The following is a 21368-nucleotide window of genomic DNA, read 5'->3' as shown; positions in this document are numbered from 1 at the left end:
CTTCTGTAACAGAGCATATTTGACCCAAGCATAGTCTATTGTGTCATCAGCATCCATTCAACTCCAGCAACTTCATGCTGGAGTTGAACAAACTGGTGTTGGATCCTTCACCGGTCCTCCTGACGCCTGATCTCCTGCTCAGCCTTGGCATCTCGCTCTGCTTGCTGTTGCAACAGGCCACGAAGAAGACTATTAAGTTCAGCTGAATTGCTAACGTCTTCGGATTGGCCTCCTGCTGTCCCCGGCTGGTAACCAACATCCGGGGAAACTTCTGGGCGGCTCTCATTTGGAGGTTTCTTTTGCCTGCTTGTCAACTTTGTGCTGCTTCCTACAGGTCTACTATCCCACTTCTGACACCAAAATGTCACAATGTGATATAACAAGAGTGGCCTGGTTTACATAGGAGGTAAATTACTTTTTGAGTTCAGAAACAGGTTTTTTTATTCTCTGTTACACCTTGGCTGCACAGCTCACTCATGCTTCTTGCTCATGCATCCTTCTCTTTTATGGGCTCCATTTAATTGGCTGGCCACGCCCAGGAAGGAAGCCATTTTAAACAAACATTTCAAATAATTACAACAAGGATATGAATGTCTTGAAATAATACAGTTAAAGTCCTGCAAACAAAGACATACATAAATAAACAAACAACTCAAATAATTACAACAAAAGGTATATAAAGAAATCCAAATTCTTTTCTCTTCCTGTGCCCAACTACTAAACAGTAAGCAAAGGCCTTGGCCACCATTTTGTTCCTTGGGCACCAGGAAGAGAAGGTGAGAAACATGACAAAAATCAAACCAGTCTTAAACATTTGGTGATTGTGCTTTACATGCATGATGTGTCTAAAAGTGATGAGCTATGACAGACAGGTGACAAGTTGATACATTTACTTTGTCACAGCAAGCATGGGGAACTCTTTGGCAGCTGCCAACCAAAAACTGTCCAAACGTAGATCAGCAAAATTTAGCTTGAGACCACGATCTTGTCTCAGTTCAGTTAGTTCCTCCTGCTACTGTAAATTCATGTCCTTTCCAACAGCTGATGCTGAGCTGAATGGGTCCCTAACCCAGTCAAGGCAGTCCGTGAAGGTTGAAGGAAAATAAAATGACATCTTCTCCTTAAGAGTTTTCAAATATTTAACTACTATCTCACACAGTGCTACAGTATTAACATCTTGCCATTTATTGGTGAGTGGGAACATTTCAAGATTGCCAATTTCCACATGTTGCTGCTAGAGTTGCAGCTTTGAACGGAATCCGTTTATTTTATCTGTACTTTTAAGCAGGTTTTCATTTAAATCTGGAGATGCAGCAGCATATACTCTGGCAAGGAGAAACCTATCATGGGGGATTAGAGAGGATGAAGAAGCTGTACACACAAACTCTGAACAGCAACTTCATGTGTGAGAAAGATTCACGTCAACTGTGGCAGGTGTTTTCGAAACATCACGGACTATAAGCACCCCCTCTTGGCAATATGCCAGAACAACCGCTCTCTACCATAGGAACTGAACAACTTCCACGCCCATTTTGAGGTAAAAAACACCACCCAAGCACAGATGCTCCCGCTGTAATCCAGCAACGCAGCATTGCAGTTGTCAACCGCTGAGGTGAGGAAGGCCTTCTCCTCCATCAATCCACGCAAAGCAGCTGGCCCAGACAACATCCCAGGACAGTTTCTGAAAGACTGCCTAAAAACTACAATTATTACTCCAGTCCCAAAGAAGTCAAATCCAGCCTGCCCAAACAACCTTCGCTCCCTGGCCCTCACACTCATTGTAGCCAAATGTCTAGAGTGTTTGGTCCTAAATCACATCAAGAACAGTCTTCTAATAAATATGGACCCTTTAAAATTTGCATATAAAACAAATCAATACACGGAAGATGTCATCTCCACCATTCACCACCTCACACTGTCACATCTGGAGAGGAAAAAACACCTATGCTAGAGTCATCTTCATCGACTTTAGCTCGGCTTTTAACACCATCATTCCACAGCAACTACTGGAGAAGCTGAGGCTACCAGGACTGAACACGGCAATCTGGAACAGGACGCTCAGCTTTCGAAAGACAGACATCGAGCCCCATCTCAGTGAGCACATGCATACCACAAGGGTGTGTCCAGAGCACACTGCTGTTCAGTCTGCTCACGCATGACTATGCAGCTAGATAAAGCACCAACCACATTGTCAAATTTGCAGACGACACAACAGTGATTGGATTCATAAGTGACAATGATGAAGTCTGCTTACAGAATGGAGGTGGAGCAGCTAGCAGTGTGGTGTAAATCCCATGACTTCCAGATCAAAGTGGACAAAACAAAAGAAATGCTGATCGACTTCAGGGCACGCATCTGACCATAGATGGTGCTGCTGTGGAGAAGGTTGACAGTGTCAAGTCCCTGAGGGTGCATCTCACTAATGACTTGTCCTTCTCCACCAACTCCACAATGGTCATCAGGAAAGCACAAAAGCCCCTCCATCCCCTCCGGAGACTCAGGAAGGCAGGAATTCCAACACCTCGGCCCATCACTTTCTACAAGGTCACCATTGAAAACATTCTGACAGAGAGCTTTACATCCTGGTTTGGCAGCTGCAACGTTCAGGACAAACAACAGCTCTGTAAGATTGTTAAGTCTGCGAGCAGGGTGGTTGGTGCACCTCTCCCGATTCTGGAAGAGTTATATGAGCAGCGCTGCTTACGCAGAGCAACCTCCATCATTAGGGACCCTCAACACCCCTCTCATGGACTGTTCTCCCTCCTGCCATCTGGGATGCGGTTCAGGAGTATCAGCTGCAGATCTAGCAGGATGTTAAAAAGCTTCTTTCCACAAGCTGTGAGACTGCTGAATGGACTGTCCTCCTCATGCATTCATGCTCTCACAAACTCCACACCGCAATTAGACCCAATGGATTACCAAAACCCCCACATTACGTAAAGACACAAGATATGCATACAGATTCTCACAACCAACCCTCCTCATAAAAGACTGCTGCTAAATGCACATGGTCACTTTGATGACTGAAGACTGTTTGTTTATTTAACACTGAAAGCTGGTTTCTATTTTATTTTATTGCTATTTTTATTCTAGTTGATTGCCATTTTATTGCTTGATTTCTTTGCACTGTCAAACTAGTGAGGAACAACTTTTTGTCTCACCTGTGTATTTCTCAACAAATACTATGTGTGAAATAACAATAAACGAATCTTGAATCTTGAGTTGCTGCCATCTGATTGATTGGCTGATTAGAAATTTGTGTCAACGAGCAGTTGGACAGGTGTGCCTTGTAAAGTGCTTGTATTGTATTTAAATACATGCCATGGTCTATTTCAACTGTATGCATGGCTTACCCTCAATAAAACCTAAAGCCTATAGGAAGTTTTCAAATTGGACTTGTCACAGATGCAAAGCCAGCCCAAAAGCTTTCCCCACTGACATAATGACTTGTAGATAGCCAAAGCTGAGAATTCATTCCCAATTTCAATTAGCAATCCAGTGCTCCAATTCTTAAACTAGAGCTGCCTTCAAGAGACAAAAATATTAACCTAAAAGTAATAAAAAGACACGTAGTCTTAACCCTTTAACTTCAGTGTTTACAACATTTCGACCCGTGTCGCTTTTCAATCGTTTATGTAATTGTTGTAATGTTGATGTGATTCCAGCGGATTCTTAAGCAGAGAAAAGCAGCTTTGCGCTGATTTGCAAAACCTAACAGTAGTGAAGTGTTTACGCAGGTGATTCACGTTGATCCTGTAAACGGTTGAAGAGTTATACGCAACTGTTTTAGCTATTGCCAGCAACATCTCCGGTGTTAAAGAGTTAATAATTCACTATATCACCTTTAATCAAGCGTACTATTAAAAGCAACAACAGATCTTCCCCAGGACCAACAACAACAAACCAGCAGTCTGTTTACCAACAAGATGATACTTCTGCTTGATAAACTCATGCGTTATCAGAGTGTGTGGATAGCTTATTAAACAAACTTGACTCCAACAATTGATCCTGAAAACTAGATGGAAGATCCATCATCATGAAGGCTCGTACCCAAGCTTTCCGTAAGATAAGTGAACTCCCTGCCTGCACACATTGTGTTTTTCCTAGGTTTGGATGTTGTGTGTTTTGGTAGCTGTGCAATTTGCACCCTGATATCTGAAATCTATGCTGTGGTACTTTTATTTGTTACACTCTGGGAGCTGCTCCTGTCTTCATCTTGTCGTCTTAACAAGATATAGGGGGGCAGAGGAGGAGAATATGAAGTCAAAGGGAACAAGAGGAGATGGCGTAGTGTTTCCTCCCTTTTGCATTATGGATGAGTCTCGTCTACGGTATTCAATCAGCAGGCATTGGAAGGCTTGAAGGGAGCCCACAAGTGTTATCTAAGAAGGGTCTTTGGAACTAAAGGCTTGAGGTGAAAGGCTGAGACAGAGGAGGCACTAGGGCAAAGGTCAGCAATCTTTACCACTTAAAGGGCCATTTGAATCAGCTTCCCACAGAAAGCCACAACACCTTTTGGAAAACCCGTTTTTTCCAGTGAATGGCATAATGTCACTCGTTTTTGAAAGTCCCTGAAGAGACGTTCATTTTTTGTAACCTCTCTCATTTAATGGGTTCCAATGAGAACTATTTCCCAAGGGCCACAAAACTAGGAGATATGGCGTGATCAACTAGCAGTTAATCCGCTTTTCCAATAATATTTTATCAACAAACAACTTTTTTCTTATCTCAATCAGAATGTTTTTAGGCAAAAGCTGCGTGTTTATCCTGGAATGTCTCGCCACATTTGAGACTTTGTTGTTTACTAATTCCTCATTACATATTAATCATACTGGTAAAGTCGTTGAAAGCAAACAAATCTGTACATTAAACCTACTGTTTTCTTCAGTAATTTCAATTTTCTTAAAATTCTCCATCGATATCCAACCTGGGTCAGAACACTGTTGGGATTACACGCCGGCGAGAGTCGTGGCAGTAGACCCAGGTCAATAGTCACATAGAACTTTACTCAGAAAATGTCTACATCTCGATTTTTTACTCTTTTACTTTTTTACCCAGCCCATTTGTTTTTTGTTTTGTTTTTTAAAATTATTTTTATGAACCTATGAGCTGATCATAGTCGTCATCACAGGGGAGCCGCTCCAGGGACGAGCAGCTTGCCTGGTTCCTGCTCACAAAAATACAACAGCTGGACGACCCTTAGAGGTTCTGCATGATGAGGCTTTTATTTACTTCTCATTTAACTTCATGAACATGTACTGTCTTTTTAGAAGAACTAAAAAACAGTTCTTATCTCATATAAATACGTATCATATTTTGCACTACACTAGAAAATACAATTTGCTTCTTTTTTTTCGCCTCTGCATTTCCTGCTCAGTGGACGAACACACCACCCTCCTCTTCCCCAGTGCATTCATAGATGCAGCAAGTCAATGATCAGGATGTCGATCATGTTATAAATAAACCCTGGAGACGATCACAGTCGCATGCAAATCCAAACAAAAAAAAATTTCTATGAACTAAACACTCGATTGTGGATATGACTGGTGAGATGACCGAATCGCTTTAAAGCGAACTACAAAAGCTTGTTTCTTCCTGGGAACCATTTTTAACTGTCCTTCACTCTTTCTAACGTCTTTTTCTCTTCACAATTGGTCAATACACAGCACAGCAACCGCGCAGCTGTGCATGAATGGCAAAGAGCGCCAGGTGCAACACTAAGACTAGAAGAGACAACACTGGAAAAAGAAGCAAAATCCGAAACCACTTCACTTTAATTGATAATGTGAAAAGAAAATTTAGAGTCTGTAAGAAAACAATTCCATCTTGAACCGGCTCCACAACCAACCTGCACCTGAGAGAATACCCTCCTCAACAGTCATTACTGACTGAGAAACCAGATCAGCTTCACAAAGCTGAGACCCATTTAGTATTTTGAATGCCAACCTTTATTCTTCCACTTTCGGCTTCTCCCATCAGGGGTCGCCACAGCGAACAAGTCGCATGGTAAACTTGGCAATGTTTTACGCCGGATGCCCTTCCTGACGCAACCTTCTCAAACCAGGCTTGGAACCGGCAGAGGTAGAGAAGGGAACAGGGAGCAGCCCGGAGTCGAACCCGGGTTTCACGGATGGAAGGCGCCGCAAACCAGCACGAGCTAAACTGGCTATTTATTGTGATTTAAAAAAAATCACATTGTGGGCGTGCCTCAGCGTGTTTAAACCCGCCCACGCCTCGATCTGCAGAATGCAGCCAGGGACTTTCCCCATAACAGATGATAGTCCTCATTCACAGCCACAGACACGCCCCCTCCGCGTGTTCACAGTGCTCTCTTCCTCCTGCTGTCTCGTACATCCTTATTTATATCTAGGGGGAATTGGACTTGAAATATCGGATTGGGCAACAATACATTAGGACTTAAACACTGTCCATATAACCTAACCTGACAGAATCAAATTTAAAAGGATTTATGCTAGAGTAACAAGCAAACATGTTTTCTATGCAACTGTAATTGTTACTTTAAAAAGTTTAACATTAAGGAGTAGTTACATTTGTGTTTCATTACATTTAGTTACATATGTAAGTTACATCTGGCCCTTTAAGGACAGCCACTATGCTGATGTGGCCCTCGGTGAAAATGAGTTTGACACCCCTGTCCTATGGGGTTAAAGGCACCAAGAAAATTTTAGAACATGATGGTTATTTTATGAAACCACACAGAGCCCCTGCTCAGGGATGAAAGAGGAGCTACAGGTTGCAGACCCCTACACTACCGTCAAAAAAGAGCGATTCAAAAATATATTCATACACAAACCAACTCGCTGAGGTTCCATAAAATCCCTGCAATAGGTGACATGCAAGATAGAATTACAGATGTTTTATGGCTGTAAAAACCCATCACTACACACTGTCTACACTTTTCTCAGGCAGAGATCAACATTTTCCCGCTTTTCTCTCTTGTTTAAACTCTGAGTTCAAACCTTCACAGAAAAATAAGTCCAGATTTATAGAATGAAAACAAAGATCTGATCGGGATAGAAGATTTATAACTCTGCCAAACTGTACGTGTGTGTCTCTGTACAGCAGGCAAGGCATGAAATTGATTGACTGACAAAATTGATCAACAGCCAATCAGGCTGTTGATCAATTAGTATAAAATACCAAAGGTACACATAAGAATATATGAAATACAATTTCTTTAAATCTAATATTTATTTCTAATAAATAAAGAAATTCCATAAATACAAATTAAAAGTTTTACATGAGGACATTCCCCAACTAGTTATGTCTTTTTCACAAGCACCCTTACGGGGGTTGACCTGTAAGTGTGCCATTGGTTTTTGGGTTGTCTGGGCCCGTAGAGGGTCATAGAGAGGAGCACAGGTGTGTCTTGCAGTTCCCTTGTGGCTCGTGCAATCACCTTAAGGGACATTATAAAAATAGAACATACCTAGGTTGTGCGTGTGTTAAGTATATCGGAATGTTTTTTTAAGGCTAATTACATGCACTTATGGTGCACCGCACGGGGTGCGCACGTCATATGTAAATGCCTGTAGCACGCCCACAAAAACAACACTTTTCTCATTTTTAGCAGTCAGGTTGCACAGAAGGAGTGAACAGCTGTTACTTAAACGGCTCTTGTGGGGCCCTAGCTCAGTACGCAGGTTTTGTGGGGGGTGAAAAAAGGGGAAGAATCTGTAAGACACACCTTTGTCTCACCTTTATTTTACCCTTCCATGTTGTATAAGACTTTGCTGCATAAACATTTTCTCTCTACAGACTCAATGAGTGGTATACGATCCTAAAATTTCGTTCGAGCCACCTGCATGCTCTTGACAGGTTTGCCCATTTTTCATTTGCAGACATATCCACCTGTCAGTACAGTTTTGACTAAGGTATTATGGTGATTATTAAAGCTCCTGCTTAACTACAATGATTCATTTTGTTGTCCATAGTGTCAACCCCTATAGATGTGGCCTTCCCCAACATTTTCTGCCTATGTTCTCCAGATGACCCAAAAAAAGAACAACTTAAAAAGACTCAGAAAATATTTTGAGTTTGTTTTTGTGAGTTCCATTTGGATAACAGTGTCACCGTGTTTTCACATCCCCAGTATAAACAGTGGGAAGTGCAAAATGTAGAGGGAGGGGAGTGTGATCTGGCAGAAAGGCTTCTGATGGGTATCACGCTTCCTATCCAATCTGTGGTTTTTATCTCTAATTTTAACTTTCCAACTCAGTGGGAATCACACTCTCTGACGTTGGCGTCTTGTCTTTGTTATCTTCTCACTCCATTTCTCCACTTTTCTCCCGGTGGTCCTCTATTTACACAATCACCTGGATCCTTCTCACTCATCTTTGCCCCATTTTCCCTCTTGCTTAGTGACAAGCTCTTCCCTTCCCATCTCTTCCTCCACCACATATTTTGTGTCACCATGGAACCCGTCCAACATTGGAGTAACTTTACAACCAGACCTTAATGTGTTAATTTAATCCAAGATTTACGTTACTCCTGAGTACATACCTTTTTGTTTTGGAAAAAAATTACAGCTGTTTTAGGCTCGCAAAAAACTGATCCGACCTCAACTTCACCCAGATCTGTCTTTTTGCATGCACCTGGTACCTGTGGAAAATAACTTTTGGACATAATAAACAACAACCACCAAAAAACGATGACATCACAGCGGGCGAAGCCATCCAGAAAAAATGAATTGGTCAGAAATCTCTTTCGGGGCTCAAAATATTTGAAACTCCACAAATAAAACCAAAACAAATCTGCCACGAATATCCAAAGGAAGTATTAAAATTGCTATGGGATGACCACAGAACCAACAGCTTAGCGGCCATTTTCTAGTAAAGTTTGAAATTTGGCGATTTTTACATTTTCCCAAAACATGAGAAAAACGTTTGTTAAGCTTAGGTCTGACATTTTGATGACTTTTGACCTCAGAAAGAAGCGGCCATTTTGTATTGTAAAACAATATCACCTTTAGTAGCAGCTACATATTTAAACTCCTTCTTGGGATTTCAATTTATCAGCTTCTAAGTTCTCAAGTATCAATGGGAAGCAACTGGAGAAAAATGTTGCAATTAGAAGTTGTACTTTTTAATTAGATTAGCGTGGTGAGCTTGCATAAGTGGCGTTCCTTTATTGATCGCATATTTTTACCAGAATATAACATTTAATTTTAACATTTAATACATGAATCGTTGGCTCAAATAAAAAAACGGCTCGACACATGATATGAACATTTAAGGAATGTGCATGTGCTTTACAAAAAACCTCAGTTGCCAAGGACATCCAACCCTTTACTTCTGATGAATTTTCTAAAACTTACATAGATCTGGTCGTGATCGTAAGGTGACCAAAACATAAAATGGTTGCTATGGAAATAAAACCAACAGAAAACCAGCCTTGTCATGAATTTGTCACATCCAGCTTTGATCAGGGTGGCAGGGACGGCAGCCTTAGCAGGGTGTAGCAGTGACAGTGGGGGCAGGGAGCACCTTAGAACTCCACTCAAGGGTTTAATTTTTGTTTTATACTTTTGTAAAGACCCACTATGTGAGATCACAGTCAATGATGTTTAATACCAGATTCATCCACAAGTTAACCTTCCACGGATAAAAAACTGATCTTGGCTTGACATCAACAAAAATGTCTCCCAAAGCCTCTTTACTGTATATTTTATTCTGGCATCCTACCGTCTTTGTGGTACAGGTTGATCTCCACTTTCCTCTCCTCGGAGCCCAGCAGGGCCTGAGCCATCTGGGCAATGGCCAGCCGCTTGGTTTCAGGTCCGTACAGGAAGTTACAGGTGCACGGCTTCTGCATGATCTCTGCCCGCGAGTAACCACACATGTGGCAGAAGCCATCGTTGCAGAAGATGATGGCGCAGTTCTCCACTCTTGCATTGGCAATGATAAACTTACGACCTGTGATGAAAAGAGGAAAAGATTTTTAATGCCACAGAAAAGAAAGGGATCAAAGCCACAAACATACTGGGATGATCCAACAGCAAATATACACTTCCCTTCCGAGCTGATTTGACCTCGATTGAAACTTTTTTTTAGCTGTATAACAGTAGACACAAGTGGAAAAAAAATGGTGATGACAGAGATATATTAAAATATTTTGCTTAAAAAGCAATAGAAAGGTGAGTGCGTATGAAAAAGCTGACAGACTGGAGTTGCTTTTACTATAGTTGTGGAAGAAAATTAATTCAGCAAGTGACTTGCATGCAAACCTTGCATGCTTTTTTTGCTTCATGCCCTTTTTGCTGTTGTTTTTGGAGTTACTTTTGCTGTGTGTGTCTTTATTTTGAATACATCTTCATTTATGAATCACTTTTTCTGCTTAATCCTTTATATAAAAGAAATAATTAAAAAAATGAATGTGAAATAATATTCATAATAAAAGCCCCCTAAATGAACTAGCTCAGATCATTTTTCCTTTCCTGAAAAATTCCTATCTTCCCAGTCTTGGTAACCTTTTTTTGTTGCAACATTTTACTTTGTTTTCCTGTTCTTAATGTTTGTTCATAGTATTTTTATAGTAGCTACCAACTTCATTGTTGCACCATTTGTTGAACATTATTTCATTTAACTTGTTCTTAAATCCTTCGGGTGGTTGCCTCTTCCAGAGTTTGTTCATGGAGACACCAATATGCCATCTACATGCTTGTGTAACCGGATCACTTCTGCGTTGTGTTTAGGAAGTCAAAAGATCTCGGGACACATCAGCACCCTTGGAGACCACCTCCGTTTATTGCGTATCTGGCAATATTCCAAAAAGAAAATAGAAATTACGGTGTTAGCATCCCGTATTAGCTCCTCTCCCGCTGGACAGTAAAACAAAAAGGCCCCGCTAACACATACCTGGCAATATTCCAAAAAGAAAATAGAAATTACGGTGTTAGCATCCCGTATTAGCTCCTACATGAGGGTGAGAGGTAGAGGGAGCACAGAACATGAACAGGAAATTCTTATTCTGAAATAAACAGTTAACATCTACAAAGGTTTTTATGTTTTTCACAACAGATTCCAAATAATAACAGTATATGGCACAATAATTAACATAAAATGAGGATTCATATGGCTAACATTACAGGACACCCACCTCTCCCGCTGGACAGTAAAACAAAAAGGAGAGAGGGAAAGAAAGCGCCAACCTTATAAAGAGAAAACCACGAAGAAGAACACATTAAGGAGGGGCTACAAAACCCAACACAGAATACAAGGGGGGAAAGAAACTTAGAGACAGTCAATATTTTGTGTAATTAAAATGAACAGATCACGTCCTGTTACACTTGCATTAAGATGCTACTTACTTGCTATTTGGTCACAAACCCAGAGAGATTAATCAGAGTTTTACTTACATCCAACTTCCTTCTGCAATGCCTCAAAAACGTCTTTAGAAAAGCAGTATTTGGTACAAAATGCAGAGTAAGGTAAACCTAAGTATAAAAATGATAAAGAATCTATAGTAGCCTTTCAAGAGTCCACACATAAAATGTTTAAGTGTATTTGTTTTCCTTTGAGCAACAGTGTGAACTGCCAATAACACATGAAGAGCTTGTAATTTTCTGTAATTCTATTTAAAGTATTATTATTATATCTTAAGGCTGTTCAGACAGCCGCTTCCAACATTGCGTGCATAATGCACGGATGACAGTTGATCATACGTGAATATATGTGGAAAAGTTAAAACTACAGAAGAAGTACCAATAAACCACTCAAGGAACACGTAAATCAACACAGAAGATGAACCGCGTGTGATTTTTGTGCTATTTATATGCAATTCATTAGTGAGTCATGTGTAAATGACGTAATTTTAACGTGATATTTGCGTCGTGTACAAGATATAAAAGTATTGGTGGTAAATGCATGAAAAGTTCATTATACATATGTGGAACGGTCGTGGAAAGCCACAAATGTGCGTATGCATCTTACAAAGATGACACAGAAATGCGTAAGATTTATGTAATAATTGCGCATAAACTACACAAAATACAGATAAGGTGCTTAATTCTCAAGCGACCCAAAATTTTGAACAGCTCAAAACCAAATTCACCCAAAGACCCGTCGGCCAAAACCCCGACGGACATCTGCGCACATCAACGAATGACGAATGCAAGAAACACTCATGAATTACGTATATTACACATGTATCACCAAAGACCGAAATCAACCTAAAAATATCTACAAAAAGTTTCCTATTAAGCATGGTAAAGCTCGGGGTAATTATCTTCATTTAAATTCTGCATAGTAAATTCTTCATGTTTGCTGTTCTGTATCCACTAAGCTGGAATCAGACAGTATTTATGCCAGAATCATATAACTGATTTAGTCATTTGTGCCACCACAGTGAAATGATTCCTGATTGAATGTTGAACAGAAATATTTTTCCTCACTGCTCACCATCTGTTTTCAGAACTTCTCTCTCATTATTCTTCATGACACATCATCGATCTAAACTGCTCGTCCTGAATTAAACAGGCTGATCTCACACGAGAAATAAAACGGCAGCGGGCCTGTTCTCATATTCATGAATACAGTGGCGAGCGTTTGTGTGGATGTACTTGATAGACTGCTTCTGTGAATTACTGACAGCTGCTCTCTTAGCTTCCCAAAGGCTGAAAACAATGAGGAACAGGTACTAAAAGAGTAGAAATGTGTCCATAAAAGCATTTGGAGTGAGTGATGAAGACTGAAGGACCCAGACTATGTTAATGCTGAACAGTAAGCGATGCAAAATTTGGGGGGGTAATAGGTAAAGCAAGAAAAAGCCAGACAAAGCGGGTTAACATTACTTCAGAAATATTTATTCAAAGACACTTTCTAGACATGGATCTTAACTAAACTAGTGTTAACTTTTAATCCTAAGGCCATAATGACAACAGCAGGTGACAATACTGTGCAGCTCTAAAACTGTCTAAAGTCCAGTTTGCAGGCTCACACATCCACTAAAAAACTAATTATGTGGGTGTCATTTAAGCATGTTCTGCAAATCAAAGATTCCGAATAGACTTAAGGATTTTGTACTTTAATGAAATTGTGCAGTTTTGGTGTTCTTCACATCAATCTGAAGTGTTCAGATTGTGTTTTATAACCCTAAATATAGGTGAAATTTCGAAGTTCCCATTGGACTAAAGAAAATATGCGAGTGGTATATCCACAATAGGCAGAACAATTCTCCAAAACTGTATTAAGACGTAAAAACTCACAGATCAAGCAGGAACTAACATTTTATTCACCTGCTCTGTTTTTCGGCTCTTTTCTGGATTCATTGACTCTCAAAGTAAAAAACATTACAACTAAATTACTGTAAGCTATTTAGTAAAGGACTTAAATCTGTAGTTTTTCATGCCTTTAATATCAGACTCTATTAAAAATATTTTTTTTGTGTGTGTTGTCTGATGTTTGTAGATGTGATAAACTATGAGTTTGTATGAGTTTTGGAAAATCACTGAATTTCATAAATCTAATCTCCAAAAGGACTGTATATTAAATGCAATAAGACAGATTTCCAAGAAACATTACTAATTAATTTGATTAAAATCTCCAGTTATCTCAGAATCATTTTTTTTTGGCATTTTTATCCATAACACTCCTTAAATAAACTTTTGAAGCTAAGAAGCAGGCAGTTAACGGAGAGTCTGGCTAACAAGCCCCTGCTGTTTTAGACAAAAACATTGTCTCATTTTCCTCCTGTTTCACATAAACATTTTGGATCCAGACACAAGATCTAAGATGCACTTAAAGAGCAAGCCACCAACGCAGTCTGAATAATTCACTAAAAGAAGACCTTGGAGCTTTGCAGTCTGTCAGCATGTGTGTGTGGGTGTGCTTGCTGTTTGTATGACTTATGTATCCATGATTGTGCATTTGTGCTTGGAATCTCCCCTGCGTAGGCACACGAGGAGGAAAGCCTGTGTGCTGGAAACACAAGTCCACACGGCAGCTCTATGCCTGCTAACCCCTGGTTATGGGAGATAAATACAAGATTGTGAAGATAGAAGAAAGCGGCAAGTAGATTAAAAAAAAAGACAGGAGTATGTGAGTGTTTTCTGATATAGACATTTCTGTGGCAGACTGGAAAGAGCTCTCTTGTAAGCCCTTACCATCTCTGATTGTGCAATCACCATGGAAACTGAAGAACTGACACATGTTTAGATTGTAAATGCAGATAGGGATTTTGAAAGGCAAACGCTTACTATTCCACTGGAAGGACCAGTTCTGCATCATAAGGCAATCATCTGTAATAAAAAAAAGTTGCATTAACCCAGAGTGCTTTTCAATTTAACCACATTTCAGCTGAACTGAATACGTCAAATTTACTCAGTTGAATTATTTTTGTGTGTTCAGTGTTTTGCTCCATTTATTTCTTATGTGCAAAGAAACTCTTCACTTCGGTGAATTCCATGTCTCCGGTTTCATATGTCACCATGGAAACTATGAGAAAAAGGTCAGTGGATCTGCAGAAATGTTCACCTTCACCTACAAGCAGAAACAATGATTCACAAGTTTGTCAAAACAGGTAGAAGGCTGTCCACGAGGTTGAGGAGTTTGTTTCTAAGAATTTTTGACCATTCTTCTGAAAGCGCATTGGTGTGGTCACACACTGATGTTGGTGGAGAAGGCCTGGCTCTCAGTCTCTGCTCTAATTCATCCCAAAGGTGTTCTATTGGGTTCAGGTCAGGACTCTGTGCAGGCCAGTCAAGTTCATCCACACCAGACTCTGTCATCCATGTCTACATGGACCTTGTTCTGTAGCAATTGACTGTGCAGACAGTTGGCGGCCTCTTTGCGCTATGCTCTTCAGCATCCACTGACCCCTCTCTGTCAGTTTACGTGGCCTACCACTTGGTGGCTGTGTTGCTGTTGTTCCCAAACTCTTCTCTTTTGTTCTGATAGAGCTGACAGTTGACTGTGGAAGATTACGGAGCGAGGATATTTCACCACTGGATTTGTTGCACAGGTGGCATCCAATTGGTCCACCCTGGAATTGACTGAGCTCCTCAGAGCGGCCCATTCTTTCACAAATGTTTGCAAAAACAGTCAGCATGCCTGAGTGCTCGATTATGTACAACTGTGGCCAGGCCAAGTGATTAAGACACCCGATACTGATCATTTGGATGGGTGAGTAAAAATTTTTGGTATTCGAGAAGGAGGATGCCTAGTTTAGCCTAGTCTGTTTAGTTTAATTTAGCAATCAGCTATTGTATTTTCTTACTGATTTTAGGTTATATACAATAACTGGTGTGAAGCCGATTGAGATAACTGTGTTGTAATATTGGGCTGTTTAAATGACATTGAGTTGAATTGAATTGAATATAATGTACAATGACATGGAACAAAACATGACAATAAATGTTTCTTTAACTCACCACGTAAAACACCTAAGTTGGGGAAGTTGTGATAAACTCAGTAGATGTCATAAACAGAGTGTTTGTTTCACTTCACAGATTTTGGGATAGGGATGTAATTGTATTGAGGTGATAGACACAACCCATTTAGTATTTTCCACATAAAGGTCTCACTGTGTTCAGTGTCTTACTTATTGGGCCAAAACCAAAACATTGTAAAAGAAAATCCTTTTCAGTTTGCCATCAACATAAAGATTCTGTGGGTATAAACAGATGATTTTGCAAGTCATTACAAGTTCATCATTCAAACAGCCATGAACACACAACGTCACTATAATGTATTTAAAGCAGTAGACAGTCAGGTGTTGCAGGTTAACTTAGTGAGTCTCAAAGTGTCATCAGTAGACTTGCATCAAGACACAGAACTACTGTCCGAGTTTGTGACAGACCCAGGAGAGGAGCCCTGCCAATGACAGACCACAACCAGGTCCAGAGCCTAAGGAGCTCTGCAGTCAGACATGGTTTAGCAAATGCCACACAGATGAAGGCCCATTTAGCAAATGTGAGGGGTACCAGGATTTCCAGACTAACCATTCACAACAGACTCCACCACTTTGACTTGATCAACACACGACCTTTGCAGGTGACTCCACTGACACTAAGACACCACCGTGAATGCCAACCGTCAGTGGGCACAAGATCATGTGCTCCAATGCTCTACCGTTCTGTTCACTGATGAGTGTCAGGTCACCTTGCACAGAAATGATGGTCCTCAGCGTTGCTGGAGAAGATGAAGTGAGCGATACGCCAAGGTCAACATGGTCCCCAGGGTTCTTTAAGTGGAGGAGGAGCAACAGTCTGGACAGGCATCACTAGTAAGTACAAAACCGATTTGGTCATTGTAGATGGTTTAGTCAGTGCACATTCTTTCATCATAGAAAAGCCATGATCCCCCAATTCCACCAGAGCACCCCAAATGACCCCTGACCTGAACCCAATAGAGCACATCTAGGACTGGGAATGGATGATTGTACCCCCGCACCCAGGTGGCCTAGCAGAACTGCATGTAGCACTTTTGAAAGACTGGAATGCCTCAGAACAACATCATGAGGCCAGTGAGGAGCAGGAGACATCACTGTCAAGCTGTAATTGCAGTAACAGGTGGAAATACCCGCTACTGACATGGTCAATGTGTGTTATTTGGGACTACCTGTATTATTGTCTCCATATTTGGAGTAATACTTCTCAAACTAATAAAAATGCTGTTTGTTTTCATTTATTATTAGTAAAATCAACTCAAATCAAGACAGGGAGTAGGAAATGCAGAGCTTTCCAGGAGGTGAGGAGGGGTGATTCAGTGAACACGTTGGTGTGGGGGGGAGATTTTGTATTCAGAACAGGAGCACAGAAGGACAGATGGTGGACTTGCAAATGGGATGGAAATGACTGGAGTGAACACTTTCTTCTTGTTGAGGCACACAGGGGGAATACATTAGTAAAATGATGCAGAGGTTAGAGGGGTTGGGCAGAGGGCCAGATGAGGGCCAAAAAAGGAAATTTTTTAAAGGGGCCAAAGGATGATGGCTAAGAAGAGGGTGAAGGGGGGGAGCATTAGAAAAAAAACAAAAAAAAGTTATTGGTGACACTTGAAACAATTCAGACAACTTTAGTTTTCTCATTTTGTTGCAAGTCTGTTTCCTTATTATCTTTAATTCTAATTGTATTCTTCAAATTAAAAACTCAAATGTCTAAAATGACTAAGTTGAATTTGGCAGCTGGTTGAAGAAGCTCTGGCTGGTCTAAAATATTCAGCATCTCTCAAATTATTTTAATTTATTCAGTTTGGTTTATTTATAAACAGGGTAATCTCAAGATGCTCTCTAGCAAATACCAGAAAAACATCAAAGTCGAGTTAAAACCCAGATGATTCTGTGCAACTTGCATCAACTGTGTCAGTGAGAGGTAACACTCACTATGAGGTTGGGCAGTAGTGACTTAGTGACATGGAGGGTAAATGTCCGGACTGACAGGACTAAACTTCAGTGGAAAAGATGTCAGGCAGAGTTTGCTTCACCATAGTTACATGTGGAATCCCTGAAAATGACCTATGACCCTCGTTATTCCATTGAAGAAACTTAATGGCCACACCAGGGTGTTATAAGGTAGTTATAAATCTATTATAAATATAAATGTGAAATTGAGTTGACTATGTGAAAACAAAATATTTATTCTCAAGGGACTGCTGTAAGAACTTAACGTTATTCAAACTCAGAAAGAATTCTACTGACTTTTTGCTTTGACTTTGACTTTTTGCTGTCCATTTCTGTGTTTTCTGAATCCTTCAGAAAATCGTTCTGAAAACAAAGATTTTTTTTCTTATCCTTTACTGATGCTGTTTTTGTATACTTTTGTATTTGTTCCTAAATTTTGAGAGCGGATGCTTTGTGGTAAGTTTTCTGTTGTCTAAGCAAGTTTCTGTATTAACTTTACTTTCACCTTCATTTCTACTTATCAGTGTCTAAACATGCTTTAAAATGATAAAGAACACATATTAGTGAGGCTCGATGATATTGATTAATGGTAATTATCTGCCAGATGAACAATTATGACTCCATCCTGATAATTCAGGTAAGTTAATATTTGCCTATAGAATGGCCGATGTATAAAACTTCAAATTGCAGACTTGTACTATGGTTTCGTCTTGACAACTCTTTCTTCACGTCTCCTCATCACCACGCCCATCCTTAGAGCTTATCTTGCATGTAAGTGATTTCACAGCTGAACGCCTGCTAGAGGCCCCTCGAATTCAATTCAATTCAATTCAATTCAATTCAATTTTATTTGTATAGCCCAAAATCACAACAACAGTCGTCTCGATGGGCTTCGAAGTAAAACATGAAATCAAAAGGATCACGAATACAAAGAGTTCAATAGAAAAATACTAAAATGAACTAACAAACTGACTAAGCTATACTGGCATCCCTGCCCTTAGACCCCCCTTCGCGGTAAGGAAAAACTCCCAAAAAAAACGGATTCCGGAAAAAACGAAGAAACCTCAGGGGTGCCCACATGAAGGGGGGATCCTCCCCCAGGACGGACAGGCGATTTACCAGAAATCTTAGAGAAGAATTAACTTATCTAAATCTACAACTACATATATAAAAGTCCAGCAGACGAGCTTCATCCAGCCGTGGTTATCGGGACAGTCAAAGGCGCGAGTCGAGCCGGAAACAGGAACCACAGCCAGGTGTAGGAGCAGGAGCAGAGACGAGGTACTCGGTCAGGTACAGAGCAGAGACGAGCCAGAGATGAGCCAGAGGCAGGATCCACAGCCAGGTGTAGGAGCAGGAGCAAAGGCGAGGTAAACGGTCAGGAACTGGAGCACGGATGAGCCAACTGGAGTCTGGAAGCACTCCCACTCCCCAGGAGGGGAGAGGAAAAGAGGGACAATACATGAATCGCACTGCACCAAACAGAGGCATGGAGAACTAAATGATAAATTATGATCAAGAATAGAGGAGAGGAAGGGTAGAAGTAAAAAAGGAAAGAGGACAGAACCCCAGTGTACCATAGTTACCCCAGCTTCAACTTCTAGCAGCCTTTTAAAAGAAATAGTTATTATTAAGTTTAATTTAAACAAACTAACATTAAGTTAAATAATCTCTGAATACTAACTAGTCTGACAATAAGCCTGTCCAAAGAGGAATGTTTTCAGTCTAGCTTTGAATGTAGAAACTGAGTCGGCCTCTCTTACATGAGCTGGGAGTCTCGAACAACTTTGAGCTCTATTCACACTTTAACGTCATGCCACGAAGACATCGACATACATTTGGCACATTTTCCACATATGAAAAGTTGGTCTTTTGTGATGCGTGCGTGATATACGTCATTCATAAGTGTTTTTGCGTTCGCCATCCGTCGATGTGCACAGATGTCCGTTAGGGGTTTCGCTGTGAATTTGGTTTTGAGTTCAACATCTTTGGTTGGTTGAAAATTATGAAGTTCATGTGTATTTATGTAGTTTATCCACAAATATCATGTAAATCTCACACAATTGTGAGTGATTTTTTTTAGATGCATACACAAATTTGTGACTTTCAACGACCATTCCATGTAAGTCCTACAGATTTTTCACGCATGTTTCACCGATGTGTAATCTTTATATCGCCTATATGCCGCACAATGACGTTGAAATTATGTAATTGACACATATATCACTTCTGAATTGCATATAAACAGTGCAATAATCACACACAGTTCATATTCTTCATTGATTTACGTGTTCTTTGCGTGGTTTATTTGTACTTCTTCCGTGGTTTTAACATGGTTCATTTGTGATACATCTGTTACGGGGAATGGTAGGGGAAGTACCCAGGCGCAGTGAGGATGAGGAGGCAGGAGATTCCAGAGGAACAGGATCTTTAATAAAGTAAAACCAAAAACAAAACCAAAAACCACTCTAGAGCAGGCTAGAAAAACTCAAAACTCGAAATATACTTGAAACTCTAGAAACAGGGAAACATTAACCTACAAACTATGGACGAGCACAGGAAGAAGGGAATGACCAGACTTAAATACATGCAGACAACAAGACACAGGTGGAAACACTCAGGACTGATGGGGACTCAAAGTAAAACTCACAACAACGAAACAGGAAACCCTACAAAATAAAACAGGAAGTTAATCTCAAAACATCACAGAAAAATAACAACTGGAACACAAAAGCAGAAAAACCTAAAACCGTGACATCTGTGAAAATTTCAATTCAAAGGTCACATCTTTTCTCACTTTTTTCACCTATATTTATGTATGACCAATTTTCATCCGTGCAATATCTGCATGTAAAACAATTATTAATGATCATTAAAATATGATCCATGTAGTCACTACATGGATCATATTTTAATGATCATTAATAATTGTTTTACTACACTGCGCTTTTTGGTCAAACAGAAAAAAAAGAACTAATTTTGGGCCCAAGTACAAATAGACCAGGTCACCTGACCTATCAAACAGAGCCAAATCTATGAAAAAAGTGTTGACAATTTCTTACTCTTACAATAATCCTACTCTCCAGTTCTCCACACACACAGTGTGACTACAGTCATTAGATATTTACCTTATTTCGAAAAATTAGAAAAAATTCCAAATGACGACTGAAAAAACCTGCAGTCGTGCACATTGGGAAACTCACAATGACGACAGAAATAATGATGTACTCCTTCTGACAGAATTGCTCAGTTTGAAAAAAATATATAAAATGTAATAAATAGCCTGCACAATATTTTATTTCAAGATCGTGTATTTTATCCAATACAGCTCCAATGCTGCTGGAAAATGCTGATGAGAGCATTGTGACAGTATGAGATGACAAGATTTGTATCAAACTTTGACAAGTCCAAGCATTTGTTTCTCTACACTGCTAGGAAAAGTACCTCATGGTGTATAAAAAAAATCTTTCAAAAACACAATGTTTTAGCAGGGAAGTGTCAAAAAAAGAAGCTCTTGGCAACATGTTTTCTGTGTCAACTCTAGGTTATGAGAGATGATTTGCACACTGTGGAAGCAGGGCGTCAATGATGCTGCTCAACAGTTTATTTTAAGTGTTAAATTTTAACTAGTACTGTGTGGTAGATAAAGGAACTTATTTGGCAGGGTTTGAGAGACTGAACATCATCACATACACCTCCAGCATCTAAAGACCCTCTGTCTCAATGTAGATGACTGAGAAGAATCAGCACATGAAAGGCTCCAGGCGCTGTTGATTTATCTGGCATGCAGCTCAAACAGAGTACAGATTAGCTTGTTTTTCAAAATACATATTAATCATCTCACTGCATCAAGCCAAAGTCTCACCACCATTGTACTGCCAAAGAAAAAGGTCAAAGCACATCATTCAATGACTGCTGACTAAGTGATGTGACCTACAGTGACTGACACTTACTTCTGTTATTTGAGAGACGAAGGAGGTGAAGGAGCTCATAATGTCAGAAATCTCTCG

At 40.1% G+C, this 21368-nt stretch overlaps 1 protein-coding gene across 1 annotated transcript in view; it reads right to left on the bottom strand.

The window, feature by feature from the left end:
- Nucleotides 1–21368, bottom strand: part of kcnh2b (potassium voltage-gated channel, subfamily H (eag-related), member 2b) — a 347590-nt gene that overhangs the window by 297364 nt on the left and 28858 nt on the right. The window contains exon 2 of the mRNA XM_011488663.4: nucleotides 9705–9935. Coding sequence (XP_011486965.1) covers nucleotides 9705–9935 — 231 coding nt within the window. The remainder of the gene's footprint in view (nucleotides 1–9704; nucleotides 9936–21368) is intronic.

This window comes from Oryzias latipes, chromosome 20 (genome assembly GCF_053564925.1).
Source record: "Oryzias latipes strain Hd-rR chromosome 20, Olatipes_Hd-rR_3.1".
Lineage (NCBI taxonomy): Eukaryota > Metazoa > Chordata > Actinopteri > Beloniformes > Adrianichthyidae > Oryzias > Oryzias latipes.
This window is presented reverse-complemented; position numbering and strand designations above follow the sequence as displayed.